The sequence below is a fragment of the Podarcis muralis genome, chromosome 12, assembly GCF_964188315.1.
Source record: "Podarcis muralis chromosome 12, rPodMur119.hap1.1, whole genome shotgun sequence".
In the NCBI taxonomy this organism is placed as follows: Eukaryota; Metazoa; Chordata; class Lepidosauria; order Squamata; family Lacertidae; genus Podarcis; species Podarcis muralis.
The window spans coordinates 53,115,676-53,142,575 of NC_135666.1; the positions used below are offsets into that span (position 1 = coordinate 53,115,676).

General features: G+C 42.9%; 1 protein-coding gene across 20 annotated transcripts in view; it reads left to right on the forward strand.

The window, feature by feature from the left end:
- Positions 1-26,900, forward strand: part of ARPP21 (cAMP regulated phosphoprotein 21) — a 242,753-nt gene that overhangs the window by 198,244 nt on the left and 17,609 nt on the right. For all 20 annotated transcript variants that reach the window (XM_028751232.2, XM_028751230.2, XM_028751234.2 and 17 more), the window contains one exon: positions 5,002-5,128. In XM_028751232.2, coding sequence (XP_028607065.1) covers positions 5,002-5,128 — 127 coding nt within the window. The remainder of the gene's footprint in view (positions 1-5,001; positions 5,129-26,900) is intronic.

Consider the following 26,900-nt stretch of genomic DNA (forward strand, 5'->3'; position numbering starts at 1 on the left):
AAAACAGGGGTCGCTGCCAGCAACAGATTGGAAGAGGGAAGAGGCGTCAAGGAAGTTGACACAGTGTGGATGCAATATCAGCTGCATCAAATTGGCTCCACTGCTGTGCCTGCAGCACATTCTCCTCCTTTTCCCTTTCCCTCTTGGTCACTGGCAACAACCTCCATGCTGGAGAGCCAGTTGAGCAACACCTCCCAACACTGCTGCTGCTCTCCCAGAGATATAAAATACTGCTGGCTTCCCCGTTTCACATTTGGTCTTATTTTTGTGAACCTATTGGTATATGCTGATGACATGCTGCTGTTGTCATTAGCGCAGATAGAGCTAAGTTGGTCGCTGAGAGACTAAATGGGAATCTGCTAGGCAGAACAGCTGAGTTTCAGTTATGCCAAAACTCAGTACAGTGGTACCTCGGGTTAAGTACTTAATACGTTCCGGAGGTCCGTTCTTAACCTGAAACTGTTCTTAACCTGAAGCACCACTTTAGCTAATGGGGCCTCCTGCTGCCACTGCGCCGCTGGAGCACGATTTCTGTTCTCATCTGGAAGCAAAGTTCTTAGCCCAAGGTACTATTTCTGGGTTAGCGGAGTCTGTAACCTGAAGCGTATGTAACCTGAAGCGTATGTAACCCGAGGTACCCTTGTACTTACTCTACTTAGCCTTGCAAACTATTGGGATGCAACCATCCGCAGAATATAATCAATGTTGAAATCATTTTTATTTTATCTTTTTGCTCCATGGTGTCCTGCTGTCAGCTTTGGTATCATAATGGGGCGGCTTGTGTGTAAATGTCTAATTAGTTTCTGTAATTGTAGCAGCCCAAGAGGCTTTTCTTCTGTCGGATCCCATAGCCTTGAATGCAGCTGGCAGTAGGCAATTTGTGAGCATGTCCAGTCAGTGTGGGATTATCTTTGAAGGAAAAAGATGGAAGTTAGCTGAGCCTGGGCGCCTAAAGATATCACACATTAATATATTAAAGTTTAATTAAAGCTGCCTTTGCCGCTGCCTTCTAAAGCTCAGTTTCCCATTTTTGCATCAAAGAAGGAGCGGATAGATTTTAAAAGTGGCACATCTAAGAGGAGTGGAAAGCATTTGTTCTTCACTTGCTTTTTCCTCCTGCCCTGCATTGTCTCGCTCTGGCTGAGACATCCTTTTAGAAGCTTAACAGGAATTCTCTTTTGCTGTCCAGCCTCTTATCTGATTGTTCTGTGACACTTCTCTGTGGCAAGCTGATGACTAGAAAATGCCTAGAGCAGCCTGGTTTTTATTTTCAGTGGGAGAATATTCCCACTTTACTCTCCCCACTTCAGAAAAATGTGCTGCACATCCTTCTGATCTGCACTTCTTTCTTCACATGTTCCTTAGTAATCATGGCCAAGAACATTATGTCAATAACCAGCATCACTTTTCAATCAGAGATATCAGACCAGCAGCCAAACTGACCTTAATGCTGCTGCTGTTGTTGCGGCTGCTGCGGCTGCTGCTGATAATTTTAATAAAATCCCAGGGTGGTTTACAAAATAGAATCAATACCATAAGAATTCAATGAAACATCTGAAATATAAACACAATAACATTTACATTACTTCAATCCATCACTAAAGCACAGCATTAAAAAGTCACAGGCCTTGAACTTCTCAATCTGTCCCCAAGGCCTAGGTGAAGAAACGTTTCTTTAGGCTGCACCAAAAACTCCATACTGGAAGGTGACAACCAGACCTCTCAGAAAGTGGTCCCTATTCTACATCACCACGCAAAGGGCTACCCCACCAGAAGGACCACAAGACAGCAGATATTGAGAAAAGAGCTCCTTCAAATATTTGAGACCTAAATCATTCAGGGCTTGGACTGTGATAATGTCCAAACCTTGAATTGATCCCAGAGCCAAATTGGCAGTGCAGTTCACACAGGATAAAGGTAAAGGGACGCCTGACCATTAGGTCCAGTCGTGACCGACTCTGGGGTTGTGGCGCTCATCTTGCTTTATTGGCCGAGGGAGCCGGCGTACAGCTTCCGGGTCATGTGGCCAGCATGACTAAGCCACTTCTGGCGAAGCAGAGCAGCGCACAGAAACGCCGTTTACCTTCCCGCCGGAGTGGTACCTATTTATCTACTTGCACTTTGACATGCTTTCGAACTGTTAGGTTGGCAGAAGCTGGGACCAAGCAACGGGAGCTCACCCCGTCACAGGGATTCGAACGGCCGACCTTCTGATCAGCAAGCCCTAGGCAAGCCCCACAGCGCCACCCGTGTCCCATCACACAGGATAGGCACTGTCTAACTAAATATGATGCTTACCAGTCTTATGTCCACATTTTGCCCTAGATGTGACTTTCAGAGGTAGCCTTACATAATGCGTATTATCTGACTGCAAGGTTACCAGAACATTCAAGGTTTCTGTGGCGAGCAATCTTGATCCATAAACAGGCAGAACCAGCTGGAGCTAGAAATATGCCACCCTTGCCCTGATTCTACCTGGGCTTCCAGTTACGGTGCTGAATCAAGCTATGAAGCTGCTTCTTGGGGCAGGGGGAGAAAAACAGGATTTATCTCCAGTTCCCAGACACAAGAACCACTGACCAACAGCATCTCCATCTTATCAGGATACTACATCAGTTTATTGCCCTTCGTTCAGCCAGTTATAGCCTCCAGACTCCAGTCCAGCAACTGCACAGCCTCATCTTGTTCAGATAGTATAGTTGTCATTGGCATAATGTAAAAAGTTACTCCATCAATCATCCCAAACAACATGTTTTTCCCCACCTGATATTATATCCAGCAAATGGCATTCTTTTGAAAGATCAATGGCAGCTCCAGTGTCACTAAATGGAGTCTATAACAAATGCTTTCTCTTGCAGTCAATTTAAAAAAAATAATTTCCCTGTGGCTAACTCCAGATAAGAGTATCTAAATTCTACAGAGATAAATTGATTTATGTCTCTATAATACTTTGTAAATATAAATTGCTAAATGTAAGCTACCAATTTATGATTATCCAAGAAGGTGTGTTATGGTTTGTGGGATGTAACCTTGCCACCAAGCTCTTCTTTCAATATCAAAGGTGCTATAATGTGTAGATAATGATTACAAGGTGGAGGAAAGTCATCTTTTAAAACTCGTCCATTTCCCTCTTCATTTTTCATTACTCTTGGCTCTATATTCCTGGCCCAATACAGGATACAGTGGTATTCTTAATACAGAATACAGTGGTACCTTGGGTTAAGTACTTATTTCGTTCCAGAGGTCCGTTCTTAACCTGAAACTGTTCTTAACCTGAAGCACCACTTTAGCTAATGGGGCCTCCTGCTGCCGCCGCGCTGCCGGAGCACGATTTCTGTTCTCATCCTGAAGCAAAGTTCTTAACCCAAGGTACTATTTCTGGGTTAGTGGGGTCTGTAACCTGAAGCGTATGTAACCTGAGGTACCACTGTACCTAAAGCAGCAATGGGAAACCTGTGGCCCTTCACACTCCTATGAGACTCCAGTTTCCATCAGCCCCAACTGACAAAGCCAATGTTCAGAGATGATGGGGACTGTAGTCCAAAAACATGTGACGGCCCAGAGGTTCTCTGTTCCTGATCTAAGGGGTGGTTAGGTCAGAAAACACTAAACACACTGCTTTTTTTCAGCCAGAGCACAGTTCCAGAACCTCTGGGGTGCGTGCCATTGCAGAACAGCATTCCACCCACCAGCTTCTTGCCTTTGCATACTTCTGAGAAGCCCAAAACAAACATTTCAAGTCAAAGTGAAAGCTGGCCAACTTGTGCAAGTCTACACTTTTTTAGAACAATGACTCTACCTAGCTCCTAGCCGCTCCTAGCTCCTCCTAGCTATGATTGGTCAAGCTATGGGGCAGAGCCAATTCAGATTTCCTTTTCTTCAGTCCATCTCCCATGTAGTAATGGCAGGCTTTAAGCTTTCCTCCAAGTCTCTAGGATGGTCCTGCAGTTTTCTGCAAAGAATTCATGTCATGTTTGCAGACATCTTTGTAACGATAATCAAGGCATTCATTTTGTGCTGTCACCTGATGAATTAAAAGCTGAGCTTTGTGGTCCTAAACTAGGAAAGATGTGCTAGGTCTCAGTTGCCACGCTCATTGCCAGAGCTGCAAAGGAAGCTGTTAGCACACTTCCTGTACAAAAAGAACCAGCAGCAAATTTCTATGCCCCTTTCTGTATCCATGCCCTGACACACCTTAATCTGGGTGTGTGCTGAATGTGTGGTAGGACTTGTACACCACTTACACGTTCCTCAGTGTCCACCCACTACTTCACCAGAAAGCGGCATGCATATTGAAATAAACAGAGGCTCCCACTGGACTCAAAACCAGCACAAACCAGGCTTTGAAAAAGAAAGAGCAGGCAGTGTTTGTTCATAAACTTTTAGAGGATTTGTCAAACTGATGAACTTGCTCTTCCACCAGCTTCCTCTTCTTTTTGTAATTTTCCTGGTCCTGGAGATTTTTGTTTCCTTTCCCCATTTCTGCAGTGAGTCATCTCAGGGGCTGCATTCCCTCTTCTCACCTGATTCCAATGGTCTCTCCTGTTCCTTCTCCCCTCCTTTGTAATCATCCCTGTTACATGAAGTAGTTTGTGCCTTGCAGTTTTCTCTGTGATGTTATATTCTTTTTATATAACTGTATCTAATAGTGTTTGTGATTTGCAGGATGTCATTCTGAACTTGTGATGAGTCCAGAGAATAGCAAGTTCCTTGCTTTCTCTAGGTGGTTGGCATTACACACACACACACACACACACACACACACACACACACACCTGTGGATTAGCCAATATTCCACTTGGTAGACTATTTGATGTGCTTTAAAAAAATTACAATTTTGCAGCTTTCCCTAATATTATCAAGAGACTTTTAAGCTCGAAAATCCTACATTTCATGAATAATTCTGTACATGATCGAATTGATATGCTTGAGCTGTGTATTGATATGCTTGAGCTGTGTATGGCTTTACAATACATTTTTCCTCTTTCCTATTTTCCACAGATGCCTGTGTACTATTACCCCTCTGGTCAATACCCTACCTCAGCAACTCAGCAGTACAGACCCATGGCCTCTGTTCAATACAATACACAACGGAGCCCACAAATACCGCAGACTGCACAGCAAGCAGGTATTTTCATCTACTACTTGATTCTTCAGCTAGATCTTCCAAGTTATATGTCTGGATGAGTTCATAGGTGCCACAGTCTAGTCAGTATGCCTGTATATGAAGAGAGGAAGCAGCCTTGGCTCCCAAAATTACATCCCCGGCCCCACTTAAACCCTTAACTCTTTACCCAGCTGAAGACCTGACCCAAATTTGTTTCTGCAAACAATATTCCACAACAATGTATTTGCCATTCAAATCTTTTCACACAGATCCTTCTCTCAGTGCTCAGCTGGACTCTATTCAATTTAAGCATGCATAAATACATGGTTCAGGGAGAAAAGTGTGGCAGTAAAAATCAGAGATAAATGGTGGCCCATTGAGGAAAGAATACCCTCCAATCTACACTGGGGATGAGGTGGGAAAAGCATATTCCCTTTCTGCCTTGACAGGCTTATTGCATCTTATTTTTTCCCCTTGACTTATGGAATAGTTTTCTAAATCCATGCCGTTCCTTCCCTTTGCAAGGGTCTTAAATATTTAAAAATGCTTCATCCTAAATAACTAAATATCCAAAGGATATTCATACTTTTTTGCTCTGTCGCTGCAAGTCTGTATGTCCTCGAAGCATCAATTCTTAAAATGCTGGATCAAAGCTAGGGCATGAAGTATATTACTAGAATGGTTAATATTTCAGTGATAACTTGAGTAGCATCATTATAATGAGGTGCCTGGATCTTTTTAAAGTAGGTACTGGTAGAGAAAAGCAATGAAGGGTGATTGCAATGTGTACGGGCCTGAACTCTGAAACAGGGAGACAGCCACCTGAAACGTTCCACTTGTCTTCATAATGCTATGCTGTTTTCGATTTCTCCATCTTGAGTTAGTCGTGATGAACAAGGGTCTCTACAGTCTATGTGGTGCCCCATTGGTATAGATCCCTGCAGTGATGAGCAGTTGGAAGGGGGGCCGTTACACTGTAAGAGAGTGAGTAGCAGGTCTCACAGTGAACCGGTCTCTTTTCCTACTGTGTCACGTCGCACCTAATAATGGCAATTGGCAGAAAAAGAAAGAAAGCTGCTGAGTGTTTGCACTGGTCAGTGAGATACTCACTGTGTTGCTGTTAAACAGAACTTGGGAACGCGAAAGTAAGAAGAATCATTGGGTTCTATAAGTTTCCTGTCCTGTTCAAGTTATTCAGTGTTAACCCAGTTATAAAAAGATGTGTGCTGCCTACCAAAATGCTGCTACTTTTATCAGAAGTTCTCATGAATTCACGAATAAATTAAAACCAGTCTTTGAGAGGTTGTGATAACATAAAAATATTACATACTAAATGTTCTGAGATAAGAAGGGCCTCCAAGGTCCCCATTCACTTCCATGTCTCTCTAATATGATGGAGATAGAATTGTCATCCTTCCATTATCATTCATGTTACTCTAGTCCAGCAAACCTTTATAATTGACTTGTATGATTTATCGTGAACAAATAATGATTTGCTATTTACCACGAGCATATAGGTTTTGTACCATTTTCTTGTTTCAGTAACTTCCAAGCTCTGCCATATTGGTTTGGATGAGCATTCTCAATATCGGTGACACTCTTTCCCTCATTTCATACCTTTTAGCAAATGCAGTCACTGAAAGGGAGAGACAGAGAATTCATTTACGCAAAAACAATGGCTCGTTTTGCTTCACTTGTCCCAACAGCATTGCTCCATATTTATTACTGATTTACATTAAGGCTTCCAACCAAATGCAAAATATATTGTATGAAATTATCTTCTTCTGCTCTGTGATTCTTAATCCATATTTAACCTATTAGTTAAATTGGGCATTGGTAATGTGGAAATCGCTTTAAAGAAACCATATATGGAACATTCTGAAATATGCCAGCTATGTTCTGGGAAGTTATTTGATCATAAGAAAACATTTTTTATTTTTACCCACTTTATTTTAGTTTTAATTATATTTTGTTTTGTTTATTTAAACAAAAATTATATACCACTTGATGGTGGTAAAACCTCTTAACACTGCCAGTTCCACAGTTAATATACTGTATGTTCAAAAGACAATTTTCAGGCTGGAATGTTGAATATCCTGAATTCTGTTGTGTATATTCTGCGTATTCTTTGCTGTGCTAGTTGACCGATTCATTAGAGCGAGAGAAACACTGTCATTCATTTGTTACAATAATATGTAGCTACATTCTAGTATTTCTTCCATGTAAAATTACCACTTTGATCTCTAAATTATGTGGCTCATAATTAATTGCTTTTCAGGGTATCTGTATCTTTGCAGAGGGCATACGATGACATCTTTTATTGGGTCAACCTTTCTGAAATGTTCATAGCACTGAAGCATTTAATATGTGATGAAGAGGTGCCCAAATAATGCATTGATCTTCTCTGGGAGTTCTGGATACCAAGAGCTGCTGTATCTTCTTTCAGGCTGTAGTTTCTGCATCCTTTTCTGCATCTTTAAGCATCCTTTTTTATTATTAACAAACATATGACTTCCACAATTTAGTAGCGGAAAGGTAGTTCAGAGGTTTGAACAAGTCTTGCAAGCCATCCTTCCCTCCTATCAGGCTGTGGGTATGGTAGACCACCTCTCAGTGGCTGAGAGTAGAAACATACATGCCAAAGGGCTAACCACTTTTATAACATGTTTAACATACAAAATGGAGCTTAGAACTACAGAACTGGAATCAGGGCTGGGGACTCTAGCAGCTATGCTAAATCAAAATGGTATGATTGAGGAAAGCTACAAATCCCACTAGCAAAGAGGAATAATGTTTGCTCAGTCCAAGAATTTGCACAAGGTTTGAGATGTTCCATGTGTGCACGTGTGTGCGTGCACAAGCCTGTTCACCTGCTTGCATGCAACGTATGTGCAAAACAGAAGCAGAAACAATTTAGTTGACATGAATGGCTTTGTGGATAGTAAGAGGCATACCAAGTAGTAAGACTTCAATAAATATATATCACATAAGAGGTGGTTATGGAGCTGTGTGTAGATGGATGACTGTTTCCGAAGCAGCTTCCCTAAAGATTTAGTAGCACTCTTTGTTGCTGCAGCAGTATGGCAAAACCCATGGGAATGTTAGCAGTGCCTACCAGCAGAATAGCAAATGCAATGAATGAGAATTTCTGAGCCTTAGGAGCTTACACACTGTATAACAAAAAGAAAGTTCACCTGCCCATTGGGGTCTTGGAAGCTTTCATCTCTCTTGCAAGCTTGTTAAAGCATATGGTTTTCCCACTCTGGGATATAGAGGTCAAGGCAAGCTCTGATACAAGCAATTTGTTTTTGTTGTGCTCAGAAAAGGTCTGCTTAGGAGTAGAGCAATATTGATGATTTCTAGAGCAATTGGCTGAAGCAAAAATGTCAGGATAGCATCCTTAATGCACGAGGGAGTGTGTATCTTTTCTTCTTCGTGGCTATGGTAAGGGAGCAATATGAAGTTAAAATGGCTCTAAGGCAGTGGAGGGGGTGAGCTCACCTAAAATTAGATTACAATCTGACAGCAATAAATCATTTTGCAAGAAGGATGAGAACTTGTGTGTATGGGCTTTTGGAGAATACAGCTTGGCTGTTAAAAAAGTGAGACACATTTCCAGAATACTCTGCTTCCCAAAAATTCATCATAGGAACACCTTGTTTAAATTATTACTCAATGAAAAGCTTTGTTACACAACTTCATTCAGTTATTTAGACTCTGATTTAGTTCATTTCATCAGCAGCATTGTAATTAAAATAATCTGTCTACGGCAAATCTGCATTATCCATAGTCAATGGAAGATTTGTTTATTTTTAATCTGCCCATTGGTTAGCAGGGACTTTATCAGGCTTGCAGTTAGTGTGCAGCACAGTTGTTTTAGCATTATTGCACAGACTTGGACTCTAGCAAAAACTAAATGGATGGGGCTACAGAGGAAGGGTCTCCAAGTATTTTCCCCATTCAAATCAAGTCATGGCATGAGTAGGAAGTTGAATAGTGTTGACCATATGGAGCAGAGGTAAAAAAACATTTCCTTTCCAAGAACCTTTCCCTTCCATGTGCTTCATATGCTGAGTGGGGCAGCAGCAAAAGTGGACAGCGCAATAAAATGTGGGTTTTACCTGTGTAAAGGTAAAGGTAAAGGGACCCCTGACCATTAGGTCCAGTCGTGGCCTACTCTGGGGTTGCAGCGCTCATCTTGCTTTATTGGCCGAGGGAGCCGGCATTTGTCTGCAGACAGTTTTTCCGGGTCATGTGGCCAGCATGACTAAGCCGCTTCTGGCGAACCAGAGCAGCGCATGGAAACACCGTTTACCTTCCTGCTGGAACAGTAACTATTTATCCACTTGCACTTCGACGTGCTTTTGAACTGCTAGTTTTGGCAGGAGCAGGGACCGAGCAACGGGAGCTCACCCCGTCACAGGGATTCGAACCGCCGACCTTCTGATCGGCAAGTCCTAGGCTCTGTGGTTTAATCCCTCCCTGTGTACTGGAGGCCAATTTCTAATTTCACACAGGCCTCTCTAGCCTCCATCCAAGCAGGGGATGCATTATCAGAGTTCCAGGGCACATTAAACTGCGTTAACTCCAACTGACTTACATAGAAGAATTCTGCATATGCTTATATCTTAAACCCACTGGCAATTAAAGGATCTATCTTTGGCCAACCCCTGCTCTGCATTTTTCGTCATTAGCTCAGTTAGTGTACATGTGCAGTATTAATAACATATCCGTTTCCCTGCTAACATTTCTATTTGAAAAATCAGAACTAAAGATGTGTCTGGCCTTAGATTAACTTTTTGGTTAGGGTGCTTCCCCCCGCAGATGAGGTCTTGCTCTGTGTCTGGCCATTTATTTATTCTATTTATTTCTGAAATGCACCTTCAGTGCCAGCTTGCCATTCACTGGGCAACCTACAAACAAAATACAAAAGTTTGTTCTGTATTACAACTACAACATTCTCCCAAAGCTCCTCACTCTTCACTTGGAGTACTTCCACACAAAAACCCATGCGCTCACGTGGGAAGGCATTTTGGTCTTGAGCAGCCATTTTAGCAGCTTGATTTTTAACTTGGAGAATTTTTTTTCATACATTGCTTTTTAATTCTTTGTTAGTTAAATCCATTTACTAAGAAACATAACTTTAACATTCATATGTAAACAAAAATTAAGGACAGGCAAGAATATTCAATATATATTTTTTAACTAAAGGGTTATGATAATAGGAAATGCTCTTATATAATTTTACATGGAAGATAAGAGATGAAACTTCTGATCTCCCCGATTCAAATAACTCGATTCCTACGATGAATTTATTGTGACAATTACATGTGTTTTTGACTTTCTGTAATATTCACCAGTAATCCCTTGAACTGTGGCACTCATCTTGGTTTCCCTGCATGTTGGTGACTTGATTTGACCACATCTCCCCAACATATTCTGTTTAAGGAATAGCATCTAGTTGAGCAAATAAATCTGTCAAGCAATGCCAGGTTTCTTGACCAGAAAAGATAAAAACAATCTTGCATTCTTGTCAGGCTGCACTGTACAAATTGCATTTCTGCCACTATCAGTATTTTATTTTTGAACTTTGACTTTTCCTTGGGAGTAGTTCAAAACCATCGGAGTCTGGCTTTTCTGGCTGCATGATAAAAATGAGTCTCTCTTCCCTCCCCAGCCCCCTCCAACTCCACAAATAGATGAAATCAGCCCTGGGACATGATTTAGCAGCACTTGTCTTCAAAACGTTTTCCGAATCTAAACTTTGAAGACCTTCCGTATACCCCTTTGTAGTAGGCAATTGGTCTTGTGTTCACCTTCCCAGATGAAGAAACCAGAGACAGATGAGTCATTTAACTTCTCTGGTACAAATAGCTTCACAGTGTGATAGAATTGTATGTTTACACCTTCTGGTTATGTCGAAAGGTGGGGGAGACAAGTGGCGGACTGGGATAGTTTTGCCTGCATGCCTTAGTGGGGAAGTCTATGAACAGTCAGAATTACACAGTAATAATAATAATAAATTTTTATTTATATCCCGCCCTCCCCAGCCGAAGCTGGGCTCAGGGCGGCTAACAACAATAAAATAATACAACATTCTAAAATCATTTAATTATAAAATTAATTCAAATCAAATTGATGGCAACCACTGGGCTAGAGTTCTGTGAAGATTGCCAAAGGAGGGAGTCAGGCTGTGCCTGGTGGAACAGCTCTGTCTTGCAGGCCCTTCGGAAAGATGCCAAGTCCTGCAGGGCCCTAGTCTCTTGTGGCAGAGCGTTCCACCAGATCAGAGCCATAGCCGAAAAAGCCCTGGCTCTGGTCGAGGCCAGCCTAACCTCTCTGTGGCCTGGGACCTCCAAGATGTTTTTGTTTGAAGATCGCAAGTTCCTCCGTGGGACATACCAGGAGAGGCAGTCCCGTAGGTACGAGGGTCCTAGGCCGTATAGGGCTTTAAAGGTGTGGGCCCAAGCTCTAGACTGATTGCTGAAAGGATAGACTGGGGTTGTAGGTGCAGGCCAAGTTACTGCAGAATAAAATGAAGTTACCTGGTGCAGTGGAAAACTCTGGCCCAGCTGCGGCTTGATTGCCCAGATTAGGAGCCCTAATTGGCACAGGTGACGGTTGTGGAGACACTCAGCTCCACCTGGTTGAGACAGGTACAAATGGTATAGGGCAACATAGTCAAGTGGGAAGATGGGCCAAACACTGCTGAGGCTTCCAATGGCTGGATCTGGTGCTGTACGTGGATGAAGGTGGTCTGGTGGGTAAATTGTTTCTTTGGGGCTATTTCTCAGTGTAAGAGGGGATTTTTATTGCTGTTTAAGAAGGTTTGTTTGAGGGGTTTTTGTGGCTGTTTGAGGAAGTTTTTCTATCCTCTTCAAGTAGAAATATCTTTTTCCTGCTATATTGACTACCAAAGATCATTTAAAGAACCTGCAGTGTTAATTGGCAAAACACCTGGTGGGTTATGTTCATAAAGAAGCAAAAGGGGAGAGCTGGCATTTGCTTGGTGTGGAACAGTGACTTTGCCATAACTATGGCTAATCTTGCCATTTCTAGAGATGCAAACCTAGCCATTTTTTGTCTAGGCATTGAGGTTTAAGGGTAGAGAGCCATGCACATGGAAACAGGCAAACAGCCCTTGGGGCCTTATACTTGCGCTGCCAGAATCCACACCCATTCCTTGGGGGTCAGCTTGCTCCTAGAATTCTTTCTCCGATGCAATATACATATAGTAGACATGTACCTATCACTGTTTCCTAGGATGAATTGTAGCGGCATGAACCAGAACCAGCCTGAGTGTGTAGATTATTGCTACTCAGCGATGGCACTGTGGGTTAAACCACAGAGCCTAGAACTTGCTGATCAGAAGGTCGGCGGTTCGAATCCCCGTGACGGGGTGAGCTCCCATTGCTCAGTCCCTGCTCCTGCCAACCTAGCAGTTCAAAAGCACATCAAAGTGCAAGTAGATAAATAGGTACCGCTCCGGCGGGAAGGTAAATGGCATTTCCGTGTGCTGCTCTGGTTTGCCAGAAGCGGCTTAGTCATGCTGGCCACACGACCCGGAAGTGTACACCGGCTCCCTTGGCCAATAAAGTGAGATGAGCGCCGCAACCCCAGAGTCAGTCAGGACTGGACCCAACAGTCAGGAGTCCCTTTACCTTTACCTGTACCTGTACCTGTACCTTTACCTATCACTGCTTCCCTACGATGAATTGTAGCAGCATGAACCAGAACCAGCAGGAATGTGTAGATTATTGCTACTCAGAGTGTCACAAGCTCAGGGCAGAATCGGACTGCTGTAAAGGAGGGAGGGGCAGGAAGCAACTTTGATTCACTACTATGGGAATGAGAGGAGGTGGAAGGAGCAAGATTGACCATCCATCTATTAGTTCATGCAAGCCGTCACCTCATACTGAATAGCTGCTTGTGCCAGTCTATTCAGAAGTTTCTCGCTGAGGCCCCTGGTGAGGCTTGTGACCCTCTCCATACTGCACTGGGATGCTGTTAGCCCACAATGATGCGAAGGCCAGCAGCTTGTCGCTCCTGCTTGTAATGGTTGGATTGTGTCCAAAATAACTAAATCTTACAGAATCTGCTTTAGATCATTATTGAAAACAATCTACTGAACAAAGAAAGACTTAACGGTATTATACTCTATTGGTTGAACCACAGCCTAGAAGAGTTAAGGTGTTCAGGAAGATTAACACAGAAATTTAGAAGCAGAAAATTCTGGCATTTTAATTCATTGCTGTGTTCCTATGACCTAAGGTAGGTTATTCTTATTCAAATGTGCCTGTGTTACTCAAACACATTATCTTTCTCCTTTTAAAATAATCTCTGCTTTTTCCTGAGAACAGAGAACAATTGACTGCGTACAATAGCATCTCTGTCAATAGGCTGCAATTACCTGAGGCAGATACATATTTAAAATATACATAGTTCCTTCCATGACAGGCATTTGCGGGTATTCTACAAACGCCAAACGTTTTTCTTCAAATGAAGGGCAATATATCTGTCTTAATAATGTACAGTTAGCATTTATAGCCGCTGCTCAGGGGGTGGAAGATTATTGCCTTGATACTCTTATTCATAAACAAGCTTTCAAAGAGGCAAGGGATGTATTTTAATGAATGGGCTTAACTAAAATGACAGAAACAAAGTGACAACAAGATCATTAGTTTAAGAATTTGCATGTCTATATAACTGAAGTAGGGACGCGGGTGGCGCTGTGGGTTAAACCACAGAGCCTAGGACTTGCCGATCAGAAGGTCGGCGCTTCGAATCCCCGTGATGGGGTGAGCTCCCGTTGCTCGGTCCCTGCTCCTGCCAACCTAGCAGTTCAAAAGCACATCAAAGTGCAAGTAGATAAATAGGTACAGCTCCGGAGGGAAGGTAAACGGCGTTTCCGTGTGCTGCTCTGGTTCGCCAGAAGTGGCTTATTCATGCTGGCCACATGACCTGGAAGCTGTCTGTGGACAAACGCTGGCTCCCTCTGCCTATAGAGCGAGATGAGTGCCGCAACCCCAAAGTCGGTCACGACTGGACCTAATGGTCAGGGGTCCCTTTACCCTTTACCTATAACTGAAGTGCTTATAGTCTGATTCTACTAAGCTTTAAAAATGTGTGTGTGTGTGTGTGTGTGTGTGTGTGTGTGTGTGTGTGTGTCTACATGCTGATCACCAGTGCTTAATTACTGCAATGAGGCAGGCCTTATCTAATCCCAGATATAGAAACCTGGATTTGCTTATTCAGTAGTGAAAGGAAGACACTTCAAATACTTTCCCAAACCATTCTCTAATTTTGCAATTAAACTATATGGCAAAAAGATGAAACTCGCATTATTGTTTCAGACCCTGAAGAGGAAAGAAAAGGCACCACCATGTGTTTGGCACTGTGACATTACTTCCAGGAATAAATTCTAGATATGTCACCCCCCAAAAAATAGGCATTTTTCACAATTCCTCTAAGATTGTAGATTTCTGTTTCTTAAACTCAGACGTGTGTTGTTGTTGTTCATTACACTTTTATGTACTATAGCTTATTCCATTACTGCACAGGCAGTACAAGCTTTGGACAAAAAAAGTGAAGAAGTTGCTCATATATTCATTCCTGATACATAATGCAAAGGTACTGTGAAGTTGGAACTGCATCTAGCTTCTCATTTGCAGCATAATGTGGCCCACTGGGTAAATATAGACTACCATGATTTATTGAGGAAACAGGTGTGAGCACGTTAAAAGAATGGTTTGCCTCAGAGAGATGCTTGTAATTGACTAGCAAAATGGCATATGTTGCTGTTTCGAGACAAGTTGCTATTAATCAACCAGCATTTGCTTCATTTTCAGGAAGAAAGTAAGGAACAGACTTGGTATCCAGCCAGTGGCATTTGAATAGATATTTTAAAGAAAAAAGGAAAGGAAAGAATAGAGCCACTCTCCAATAAATTCTCCCTAGGGTGGAAACTTACAAAGGACAGAGATATGCATGAAATTTGCATATGCTAATTTATATGTACAGATGCAAATTTAGAAATAACTAGCATAATTTAAATGGAAATCCAGTACATCTTACCATAGTGGTGACCTGTACTCCTGCTAGTGATGACCTTATGCATCATGAAAATGTACCACACTAAGGCTTCAGTCCTAAACTATGGAATAAGCAACATTTATTAGTGTGACTTCTGAGGACTGCACATTAAAAATAGATTTCAAGCAATCAACAAAAACTCAACCCAGTATTTTATTTTATTTTATAAAATATTTATTAAAGTTTTAAACACACACATAGAATTGCACAATAAGGTTTACAAAAATCATAAGTTTACAAAATAGAAGAGTTAATAAACTAGAAAAAAGAGAAAAGGAGAAAAGAAAAAAACACACATAGGAAAAATATGTATAGGGAAAAAAATCATAATAGCTAAATATAAAAAGAAGACAGAAAAAGTTTAAAATTAACTCCATCTTTCAATAATCCTTAATCTCATTTCCTTAATTCTTTGACCTCCTCACACCTCCCCTTTTGTATTCCCGTTTAAAAGAAATCCTTTCAGCAAATCCTTACCCTCTGTCAATTTTCATAGCTCAATATCATCACCTATTATAAATATGTATTTTGACCATTATCAATCCATACTTTCATATTCTTAAAGAACTTTTTACCAATACTACTTATTTTCCATCCGACATCATTTTAACATTCCTTAATTTTACAGTATTTCTGTAGGTAGACTTTAAATTTCTTCCAATCTTTTTCCACCAACTCTTCTCCCTGGTCACAGATTCTGCCAGTCATTTCTGCCAATTCCATATAGTCCATCAAAAACTCAACCCAGTATTAAGGCCAAGGTTACTATAGATGCATTTACCAAGTAATGTAGGTACCATAAGTAATGTAACTCAGCATGCAGTTAACCAGATGGCAAACCACTTTGCCACAATGCCAGTGTGAGGTGAATTTGTGCATATGGTTGGATTACCACATATACAGTATGCCGTATAGTTATATTACAGCTTGGCAAATTTCTGCTTTACACACCTATAGTTATAGAGATCAAAAATCCTATACTAAACAAGAGGAAAATTATCTGACAGAAGTGTAATGCTGATGAAATAATATCTATATGAAAATGTAGTATGGAACAATAGCTTTCAACATGTAGTTTTGTCAATATGTGGATATATATATATATATATATATATATATATATGCCATGCTTGTGCAAATATATCGATCCTGGGGGAAAGCGTTTACCTTTATATTGCAACATAAATTGGGGGGTACTGTAAAGGGTAATGTATTTCTTTCTCATAAAACAGTTCATCTGTGAAAATCGGTTAACTTTATTCCATCAGGATTGCTTAGGGATGTGGCTTTTGTTTATTTATTTTTGTGTTTAGATCCTTCCTTTTTATGCAAAACCTTACCCTTTCTAAGGATTTGTTGCTTTATTCAAACCATAGACTCTACAGTTTGGGGGGGGGCAATATACAATCACTGCCACCACAATATACTTAGAAATCCCACTGAAGCAAATTACACTTACACGCAGGTAAGTATGTATAGGATACCAGGTCAAGTCTTGCCATTTTGCAGTTGTTTACTTGCATGCCCCAAAGGCAACTAGACCCTAAGAAAAGCTTTTTCTCTGCTTTGGCTCTGTGCACTGGGTAAGAGCCTAAAAATATTCTGTTTGTTTATGGAGGCAGGAAGTATCCCCTGGAATTGATTCTTTGCATTGTGTGTCGAGGTCCCCAAGACACCCCAAATAAAAACACAATGACACTTAATTTTTGTTTAAGGTTTTTGGCATAATTTTGGCCACAACTTTATTCAAATTACAGCAATGTGAGTGGTTGCTTAGGCATTGGTAGCACTAACTGACCCTGCACGGGGACAGCTCTGACATTCGCACCCCCTGCGAAGTCAGAAAGGGTAAGTCACCTGGGGAGAGAGACGGGACTGGGAACCATGCCTCACCTCTCCCCAGAATGCTCCCAGGGGCTTGCGTGGGCCTAGCCCCTTGCCAGGGGGTTTCAGACAAAAGCATGGGGAGCCCCTGGGTTCCTTTAACGGAATCCCTTGCAGCAGCAGCATTTTGGAGGGGCAGGCACAGCCAAATCCATACCCCTCCACCAACCAATTCCCAAACCAATGCCTAACCGCAACCTTACAAGTTGTGACAATTTGCTACGCAGTAGGCAAAAACCAAATGGCCCCAGCCAATCAGCCAAATGGACAAAATTCCTACCGGGCCCCTGCCCCAAAGCAGACGACCCCACGACAGGCATAGCAAGGTCAAGCAAACAGCCTAACATTAGGGAGGGAGGGCGGGTGATCCTAAACACGCAGCGAAAAGAGGAGGTGTATTTAACAAACAGGGCTGTCAATGAATAAATGGCAACATATAAATTTTCCCAGTAACAGCCCACCCCTGCTTAAAAGATCGCCAAACTCTTTTGCCTAGCAACAGTGAGGTGTCTCATCAGCCCCCACCGCAACACGTGCTCTCCACGAGGGAGAACATGCTTTATGACTTGATTCAGAACTATTTGCTCCTAGTTTGTCACTTTGGTTTGATTACTAGTTTTGGAAAACCTTGATGGAAGCCCATTGGAACGAGGGGCAAATTCTGTGAGCTTATTTGTGCTTAGGCAGTCCTGCATTAAGTATTGTCTCTATCTTCAGCATGTGGGTTTGCTTGCTTTCCAGTGTTGTGTATGAAAGAAGGAGCTGGGTTCATACCTTTTCAGTCATTGGATGCAAGAGTGCTGTCTAAAATCCAGCAACTTAGATTGCAGTCAGATTTATTACCCCGATTAGAGATGTATTGAACTCTGAAATGCTTTGGGATCCTGGAGTCCAGAATGTCCAGGCTCCAGTTTGATATAAAATGGGTCAAAATTCACCATAGCATTCAATGGTGCTGAGAACCATGGAAAATGGACTTTGAAAGTGGATCTGGGTGGGTCCACTTGTTATTCCCTCTAAAACTGGATTCCTAACAACTCTTCAATATAGGAGTACATTTTTGCAACAGTAGTATTAGAATATCAGTTTTAGCATACATTACTTTGAGCTGAAAGGGGAAGTGTGAAGGTTGTCAATGGTTGTTACATGAAGCTCAACAATGACTGATGAACAGTCCTATAAGTCTCAGTTTAGGCTATGCTCCTCAAAAGATTTGGAGCAAATCCCCCAAAGTGATATATATTTTTCCCCAACGGTAAGAAATAATAATTGTATAATAAAGCAGTATAAATAAGAGGTGCTTCACATTGTTAAATTGTGTATTAAATGGGGGAACTGAGCAAAAGAGCTAAGGGAACATTCCTCCTAGGCTTTTATGTCTAGTTGTCATTTTGAAAATATCATGGTATCAGCAGCACAGTTTTCATGCATCTATAGGAAACATGCCCTGTGTTTTGTAATTACGGGTTTTTTTAAAACCTGAAAAGAGTTAAATCATTGCTGCCATCTGTTCATAAATTCACAGATCTGAAGGGTGTGCGCATGTTTCAACTATGTTTGAAAGAACTGAGGTCCCATTTGTGATTATTTTGAAAGAAAAATGTGAATTTAAAACACACACACACCCCTTTAATACCTGTTACAATGCCTGTGCATTTCAGACACTGATATCTGTACTTGGGTACAAAAAGTGGCCCTTCATTTTGCCCTGGGAAACCAGAAAATGCATGTCCATTTACATGCTGTACTACTGTATTTTCTTTTCTAAAAGCTGTTGTAAATTTCATCACAATAATGGTATATTAAAGTAATTCTTTTCACGCTGCACTGAGCTTAAAATAATGCTGAATGCATCCAGTTTTCATTAGCTAGCAATAAAAAGTCTGTTAAAATTACACTTTACATGTACTCAGTTGAATTCCTGCAAATGCATCCAAAACCTAAAAGTTGCTTTGCAGCATGAAATAAATGCAGCTTGATAGCAAGCAATGTCATTGCGTATTATGTTCCTATTTACCTAATCGTTAAATTAGATCCATAAAATAATTTGACAATGGAACTGAAATAATATGAAAATATAGTTGCAATTCTGAGCATGCTTTCGTTGAGCTTAGTTGTGTTTAACTATGTATACTTCCACATAATCCTATGTAATATTGAGGTGTAAATCTGGCTCAGTTCTTCTCAGGATACTGTAGATTATCAGTTCCAAAATCGGTAAATGAATTACCGGTATTTTGTGATCTTATACCCACTTGCCTTGTTCTTGAGTATATTAATTGGGATTTTACTATTACAGCACAATCCTATACATGTCTCATTCCATGGGATTTACATACAGAGAAGTGGGTACAGGATTGCAACCTTAGTCTTTTTTTTAACTGTGGCACATCACAGTTACCTTCATACATAAAGCTCAATTTGTTCATTCTCCTGAATGGCACATCAGGGCAGATTTTCCTCTGGTGGCATTCTGTATCCTTATGCTTTTAAGATCTGATCTGAAGTGCTTTCTTCTTTTTGGTTTCAAAGACAGGGCACCGTCTGTGACCTCAGAGGTCATGTTTAATTCCAGATGCCATTTGCAAGCCATTGTAAATGTGAAAATGTGACTATAGAGGCACAGTCGCTGTCATAATGTTATCTCCCTTTCCCGCCTTCAAAGCACAGCAAAGATTATTCTTCACTTATTCTGGATGCCACCAAATGTGAGGCATTATCATGAAAACCACATTATCGCAGTAATTTGGGGCCTTTGGGCATCTGATGTGGCAATTGCCTTCACTGGGTCCTGGTACGTCATTTATCATTGGAGTGGTCTACCCTGCTGAAATGTGCCCTTTGTGGGCAGAGGCAAAGCTAATATACTTTCAAAGTGTATTTGAATTGCCTCAATAAATCACAGCTGTCAATGTCAGCATTTTGATCATTTGCCGGGACAATATGTTATCTTCCTGCTTTTGGGTGCCTGTCGGGACTTTTATTTGTGCAAATTGTAATGCATCATAACATGAAATTATGCAAAGCACATTCTGATGACTTCTTTTATTATTTCATTTTAAGATGGAAAGTTTGCTTCAGAATAAAAAAGGCCCATTTGTGGGGTTTGTTTTATAGTCGTAATTAGGGTTTTATTTTTATCAGTTGACTATAAAAGTGGTTGAAGCCTGTTTTTAATGTGTTCATTTCCATCCTCTTAAATAGTTTATGTTGCAGACTGTATTTTCATTTAGAATCTGAGGCTTATATGCATCATTCTTTGCTGGAGAAGGCGATGCCAAGAAACATTACCCATCTTCCTACTAACTAACCCCTAACAACTCCTATGCTGTAAATTGCTACACAAACAAAATTAGTTAGATACCGTACAGCAGATAAAAGTGTCTTTCTCTTTCAATAAGCAGGGCATGATCTGAGAGTCTATAACACAGCCACTTTGCTAAAGATAAGCAGGTCTGGGACTGGCCAATGCCTTAATGGGAGACCATATGAGAACCTCATGGAAGTTGCCTTTAATTTTGTGGTGGAAGAAAAATGAGGTATAAATGTGCTAAATCAGAGGTAGCCAACCTGATTTCCTGCAGTTGTTGCTCTACTCCAAGTCCCATCAGCCCCAAACAACATGGCCAATGGTCAAGGATGATGGAAATTGTAGCTCAGCAACATCTCACGCTTGGTTACCTGGTCAACAAGCAAACAGTGCTTGACTGTGGTTAAGGAAAGAAAGCCATGCTTAAGTCAAGGCATGTGGACAAAGAGCAAATGAGCTCTTTGGGTACTAAGCATCCATTCATTATGAATATTATTGGTATCCAATTCAAGAGTTTTGCTACATTCTAGACATTTCCAATAATTAAACATTAGATTTATCTTTCCCCCCTTTAAATGTTACCATTGCCATATACAAAACAAAAGCCTTGCTAAAATTCTTATGGAATATTTATTTGTTCATTACTTGCAGCCTAATTTGCTTACACTTTTGCAGAAGTTTTTGCTCTAATATAGAGTGAGATATTGAAGAAACAAGCTCTAAAGAAGGCAGCTTTTGAAGTTAGGAATGATATATTTGCTAGGAATATATATCTTAACTTGAGGATTAAATTGCCATATCCTTTTGTTTTAATAAGTCACATTAATCACCAAAATAGGACAATAACTAAAACCATAAGGAACATTTTATTCTGCATATTACATTTCCTTGTCATTAGGAAAAACATTTGTTACTTTTAATTACATATTGTAGTGGTGATTTGTTGTTTGGTGGATCTTGGTGGGAGCTGATCTTTCTGCAAATGCTGTCCAAGCTTTGGATGAATTAATATAATCACATACCACCACCCTCCTAAAAAACCAAAGTGCTTTTTTTGTGCGGTTAACTATTTTAAGTGCTTTTAATATTAGTTTTTGCAGAGAATAAATTCATTGACTTTGTCTAAATAATCATATCTCAATAAGCCAAAAATATGGACAAGCCTTTTAGCCATTCACTCAGCCTCTCTGTTTCCTCCCAGGAGGTCTCCCATTAAATATAGTTTCCCATTCCATCTGATACTGATAAACTATGGCTAACAGCTTTGGAGCAAACCCAGAATATTAAACCATGGTTTTAAGTTGGTTTAATATCATGAAGCTGTTAAAAACAATTTTCCAGTTCAGACGAAACAAAAAAACTATTGTTAATGGGAGACTTCATGGTATTCCTGCTTGCATAAAAGGAGTTGTGAAGGATCTGTATGTGTGGCCAGAACCATAGAGGCTAGTGGCACGAGACGCAGGGGCACCAAGTTCTGGAGGGCGCCAGGGAAGAGGCGGAGGCTGGACGCGGCGCCTCCCGGCATCAGCTGACTGCCCTCGCCCGCCTCCGCCATGCCACGCCAAAGCAGCGCCACGCCTGGAGCCTCTGTCCGCCATGGCCACTGCGGCACAGTGGCCAGCTGAGCCAGGAGGCTCTGCATCCAGCCTCTGCCTCTTCCCTGCCGGAGGAGCCGCCCTCCAGCTGCTGCCCACCTCCTCCAGCCCTGCCAGCAGTGCCGTCCTCCCTAAAAAACTCTGGGAAACGGGGGCGCCAGCACTGGAGGGAGCTTTGCACAACAGCGCCAGATATGCTTAAGATGGCCCTGGCCAGAAGCCAAGATATAAATGACTAGGCTCTCCCATTGCTTAGTTTCACAAATGGTTTTACTAAAGCCAAGCAGGTGCACGAGTAGCCTTGAGAACATTTGAGAGGTGGGACGCGGGTGGCGCTGTGGGTTAAACCACAGAGCCTAGGACTTGCCGATCAGAAGGTCGGTGGTTCGAATCCCCGTGACGGGGTGAGCTCCCGTTGCTCGGTCCCTGCTCCTGCCATCCTAGCAGTTCGAAAGCACACCAAAAAGTGCAAGTAGATAAATAGGTACCGCTCCGGCGGGAAGGTAAACGGCGTTTCCGTACGCTGCTCTGGTTCGCCAGAAGCAGCTTAGTCATGCTGGCCACATGACCCGGAAGCTGTACGCCAGCTCCCTCGGCCAATAAAGCGAGATGAGCACCGCAACCCCAGAGTTGGCCACGACTGGACCTAATGGTCAAGGGTCCTTTTACCTTTGAAAAGTAGATAAAGGTATGGGAAGGGAGAAGTTGGAAGAGCTCGTTCCCACTTCCTCTTGCAGCTCCAATGTGCTTTTCAATGTTCAGACTGGTCCCCAAGCAGCTGAACAGAAAGTTGAATGACAGGAGGTAAGGAAAAGTGAGGTGCTGCAGGAATCGGAGGGGGAAAGAGAGAAAGCCTGTGCATACAAGCAAGTCAGTTCTGATAAAATAAATATCCTTAAAACGGCAAAAATGTTGTACCGTTTCCCCATCACCACCAATGCCAGATCATATCTGCCCCCATTGACTCAATTGTGAAAATAACTGGTCCAGGGCTTCCAGGGCACAGAAACATGGAGTCTAGTGGGGAGGAGGGACAAGGTACTTGAACCCATTGCCCGCCACTGTTACCCAGATTCAGATTGGGGGGTCCTGTGCATAGAGGATGGAAACCTCCCATTGAGGCAAATGGGAGACTTCATCACAATGTAAATTGCAGGTGTGCCCTCCCCACCCCCGGTCAGAAGCAAGACCACCACAGAGGGCAAAGCGCTAAAGCCCCCAACCCACGATCCCAACCCAGATAAGGAGAACCATACTGGCAATTTGAGTACCTTGTATTTAAATGTAATCGGTTAGTGTGTGTTCTAATAAATTCTGGGCAGCCTCATGTGGTCAGCAGATTGTTTTAAGAGAAAAGCATGCTGCTGCCTCTTCCCTGCCTACCAGGGGGTGGTTCGCAGCATAAAAATACAAAATACACAATAAAAGCACGAACAAGAACAAAACAAATCCATAACCTGCCCCTTCATAAATGTATTCTTCAAATGTGGTTGCAAAGACCTCTCTCCCTCGCCCCCAGATGCATAGACATTTGCCCACTGACAAGTCTTCCTCTGATGATAAGCTTGAGTTAAATACAAGTTTAAAATCAGATATCATATTTGGGGGACATAGCTTATAGAGACTGCATTTGCCAACAATGCAAAATTGTTTTTGTTTCGCACAATGCTGGCTTTGGTGGAAACATCTTTATTACCCTCCTCTCCACAAAGCCGCAGACTGTCCTTTGGCGTTAGTGAGCTCAACAGCATGAAACGTTTTTCTTTCTTTCACTCTGTTCTTGCTTGTGTCATTTATTGGCTGGGTGACGCTTTTGTCTCTTATAAAATCCAAGGATTTCAGAATACTGAGAACGTCTGCCTAGGCAGCGTTCAAGGGCTGTGGCTCAGTGCTAGAGCATCTGGTCTGTATGCAAACATTCTGAGGTTCAGTTCCTGGCATCTCCTGGGGGAGCTGGCAATGTTTCCTGCCTCAGACTCTGGAGTGGTGCTACCAGTCTTTGTAGACAATACTGAGTCAGATGGAACCAGTGCTCTCACTAGCTTTCATTGTTTCCATGTAGATGTTTGCTTGGAAGTCAGTTCCTCTGAGCTTCATTGTGCTTACTCCTAAGTAAGTATACATTGACCTGGAATGTTGTACTCATTTAGTTCCGATATTCATGCATGGATTGCACTGGTAATGCATTTGCACCAGGTTTAGGGCTACAGATAGTTTCCAGGACTGTAGACAAGCCGATTTCCCTAAATTATACTGCTATAATTGAAGCCCCTGATTTAGAATGTTGCAAGCGAAAATAATTGCAGTTGCTTCGCCTTACGGTCACAGCCCCAGAAAGGCTCATTTTTAAAATAAGAAACAAAAATGAATGTTTCTTTTCAGAATTCTGTGGCTGCCTTGAGTTTCATGTTATATAAAAGGTACCCTTAATATTTAACTTAATAAAAAAAAAATGTGTGTTTGAAAATGCAAGGGGTATTTTGAAGCATAAAAACAGAAGGGTACCTGAAAGAGCATAAAGCCCAGAAACAGCAGGCGCAAGGTTGGATTTCAATAGGAAACCATTTTCCAATATCAAGACATTCTCAAAGCTGCACTGTGTTTTGGAAGTGCTTTTTTGTATGAGAAAAAGAACAGACGAGGTGCTTTCTTGCACTGGGGAAGTGGTTCCTTAGCTTGCTCGAATCCATATTTCTCCATTCATTTCTTCCCCATTTAAATACCTACTCAGATACAATTGTGAAATGAAAGCTCTCTCGCGTTCCCTATTCTGATGTAAAAAAAAAACAAACCCCAAACCCAAGTGTGATCATTTATCTTTAAATTGTTCAACTGTGCCCTGTCTTGTGTTCTTGTTAATAATGCCACATCTCCTAGGAGCCATCTCTCATTCAATTTCCTCACAGAAGCTACAGGATTGACCTTACCTACTGTTCCCTTGGAGAGAGAAAAGAAAATAAGCCGAAATGCCAACCTACCTTAATTTTAAAAAATGCTTTCAAATATATATGTTTTTATTACGCAAATCATGGACACATGCCACAAGCGCTTTTTGTTTTGGCTTTTTCTGTTGGTAGAAATTAAGAGTGAAATTAAGACTAATTAAAACTAGTTTACCACTCAACAGTGTGTGTTTTTGTTTGAATGGTAGTTTGATGAGTTAGCATGACCAAAATATTTCATTCACGCCCTGCTGAAGAAACTGAGGTGGAGCGAAATTACTGCGTAATTCAGGTTACCAGGTTTTTTGATTTATGGTTACTGTATATTAATAAATAGCAGACCAGTAGCGGCTGGTGGGGGGAAATGGATACAGTGGTACCCCGCAAGACGAACGCCTCGCGAGACGAAAAACTCGCAAAACGAAAGGTTTTTTCGTTTTCGAGTTGCCTCGCAAGACGAATTTCCCTATGGGCTTGCTTCGCAAAACGAAGCTTGCCCAGGGGACAGCGGGTCTTCTCTTTTGAAGCAAGGGGCGCTGCCCCCGGACCTCTTTTGAAGCAAGGGTTTGCGGGGAAAAGCGATCTCCCCACCGCCCCTTGCTTCAAAAGAGGTCCGGGGACAGCGAGAAGCGCTTCGCGCTGCCCCCGGACCTCTTTTGAAGCAAGGGTTTGCGGGGAAAAGCGATCTCCCCGCAGCCCCTTGCTTCAAAAGAGGTCCGGGGGCAGCGGGAAGCGCAGCGCTTCTTCCCCGCTGCCCCCGGACCTCTTTTGAAGCAAGGGGCTGCGGGGAGATCGCTTCTCCCGGTGCTCCGAAGCCGGGCGGGGGGGAGGGAACACCTGCCCCCACCGCCTGGCTTCGGAACGCTGCTCCGAAGCGGGGCGGGGGGGCGGGAACACCTGCCCCAGCCGCCCCGCTTCGGAACGCTGCCCCAAAGCGGGGCGGGGGGCGGGAACACCTGCCCCAGCCGCCCCGCTTCGGAACGCTGCCCCGAAGCGGGGCGGGGGGCGGGAACACCTGCCCCAGCCGCCCCGCTTCGGAACGCTGCCCCGAAGCGGGGCGGGGGGGCGGGAACACCTGCCCCAGCCGCCCCGCTTCGGAACGCTGCCCCGAAGCGGGGCGGGGGGGCGGGAACACCTGCCCCAGCCGCCCCGCTTCGGAACGCTGCTCCGAAGCGGGGCGGGGGGGCGGGAACACCTGCCCCAGCCGCCCCGCTTCGGAACGCTGCTCCGAAGCGGGGCGGGGGGCGGGAACCTCTCACCCCGCCGCCGGGCATCGGAACGAGTTCCTGGACCTCTTCTGAAGGCAGGCGGGGGGAGCAAAGACTTCTCCGCTGCCCCGGGCGATCTTAAAATGCTGGCGGGCGGGAGCGAAGCATTCGCTGCCGACCCCCAGCATTTTAAAATCTCGGGGCAGCGGAGACTTCGCTCCCGCCCGCCAGCATTTTAAAATCGCCCCGGGACAGCAGGGGCTTTTAAAATGCTGGCGGTCGGCAGCAAAGCCCTCCTGTCCCCGGAGCTTGCGGGGCGGGAGGTGGGAAGAAGGGCTTTTCTTCCCACCGCCAGCCTTCAGAACAGCCTTCTGAAGGCTGGCAGTGGGAAGAAAAGCCCTTGTCCCCGTCCCCCCCAGCCTTCAGAAGAGGTCGGGGGACAGACTGTCCCCGGACCTGGTCTGAAGGCGGTTTCCCTAGGAACGCATTAATTGATTTTCAATGCATTCCTATGGGAAACCGTGCATCGCAAGACGAAAAAACCGCAAGACGAAGAGACTTGCGGAACGAATTAATTTCGTCTTGCGAGGCACCACTGTAATTGAGAAAAGAGACACTGCAATATTGCCATTTTTCCCCTCTCCAGTAGGAAGAAAGCACCATTTGTTTCAAAGGACTTACTGCCCCCTGAAACAAAGCCAGCCAGTTGTGTCTAATTCTGTACAGGCATCCCACCTGCAGATTGAATGAAATCATGGG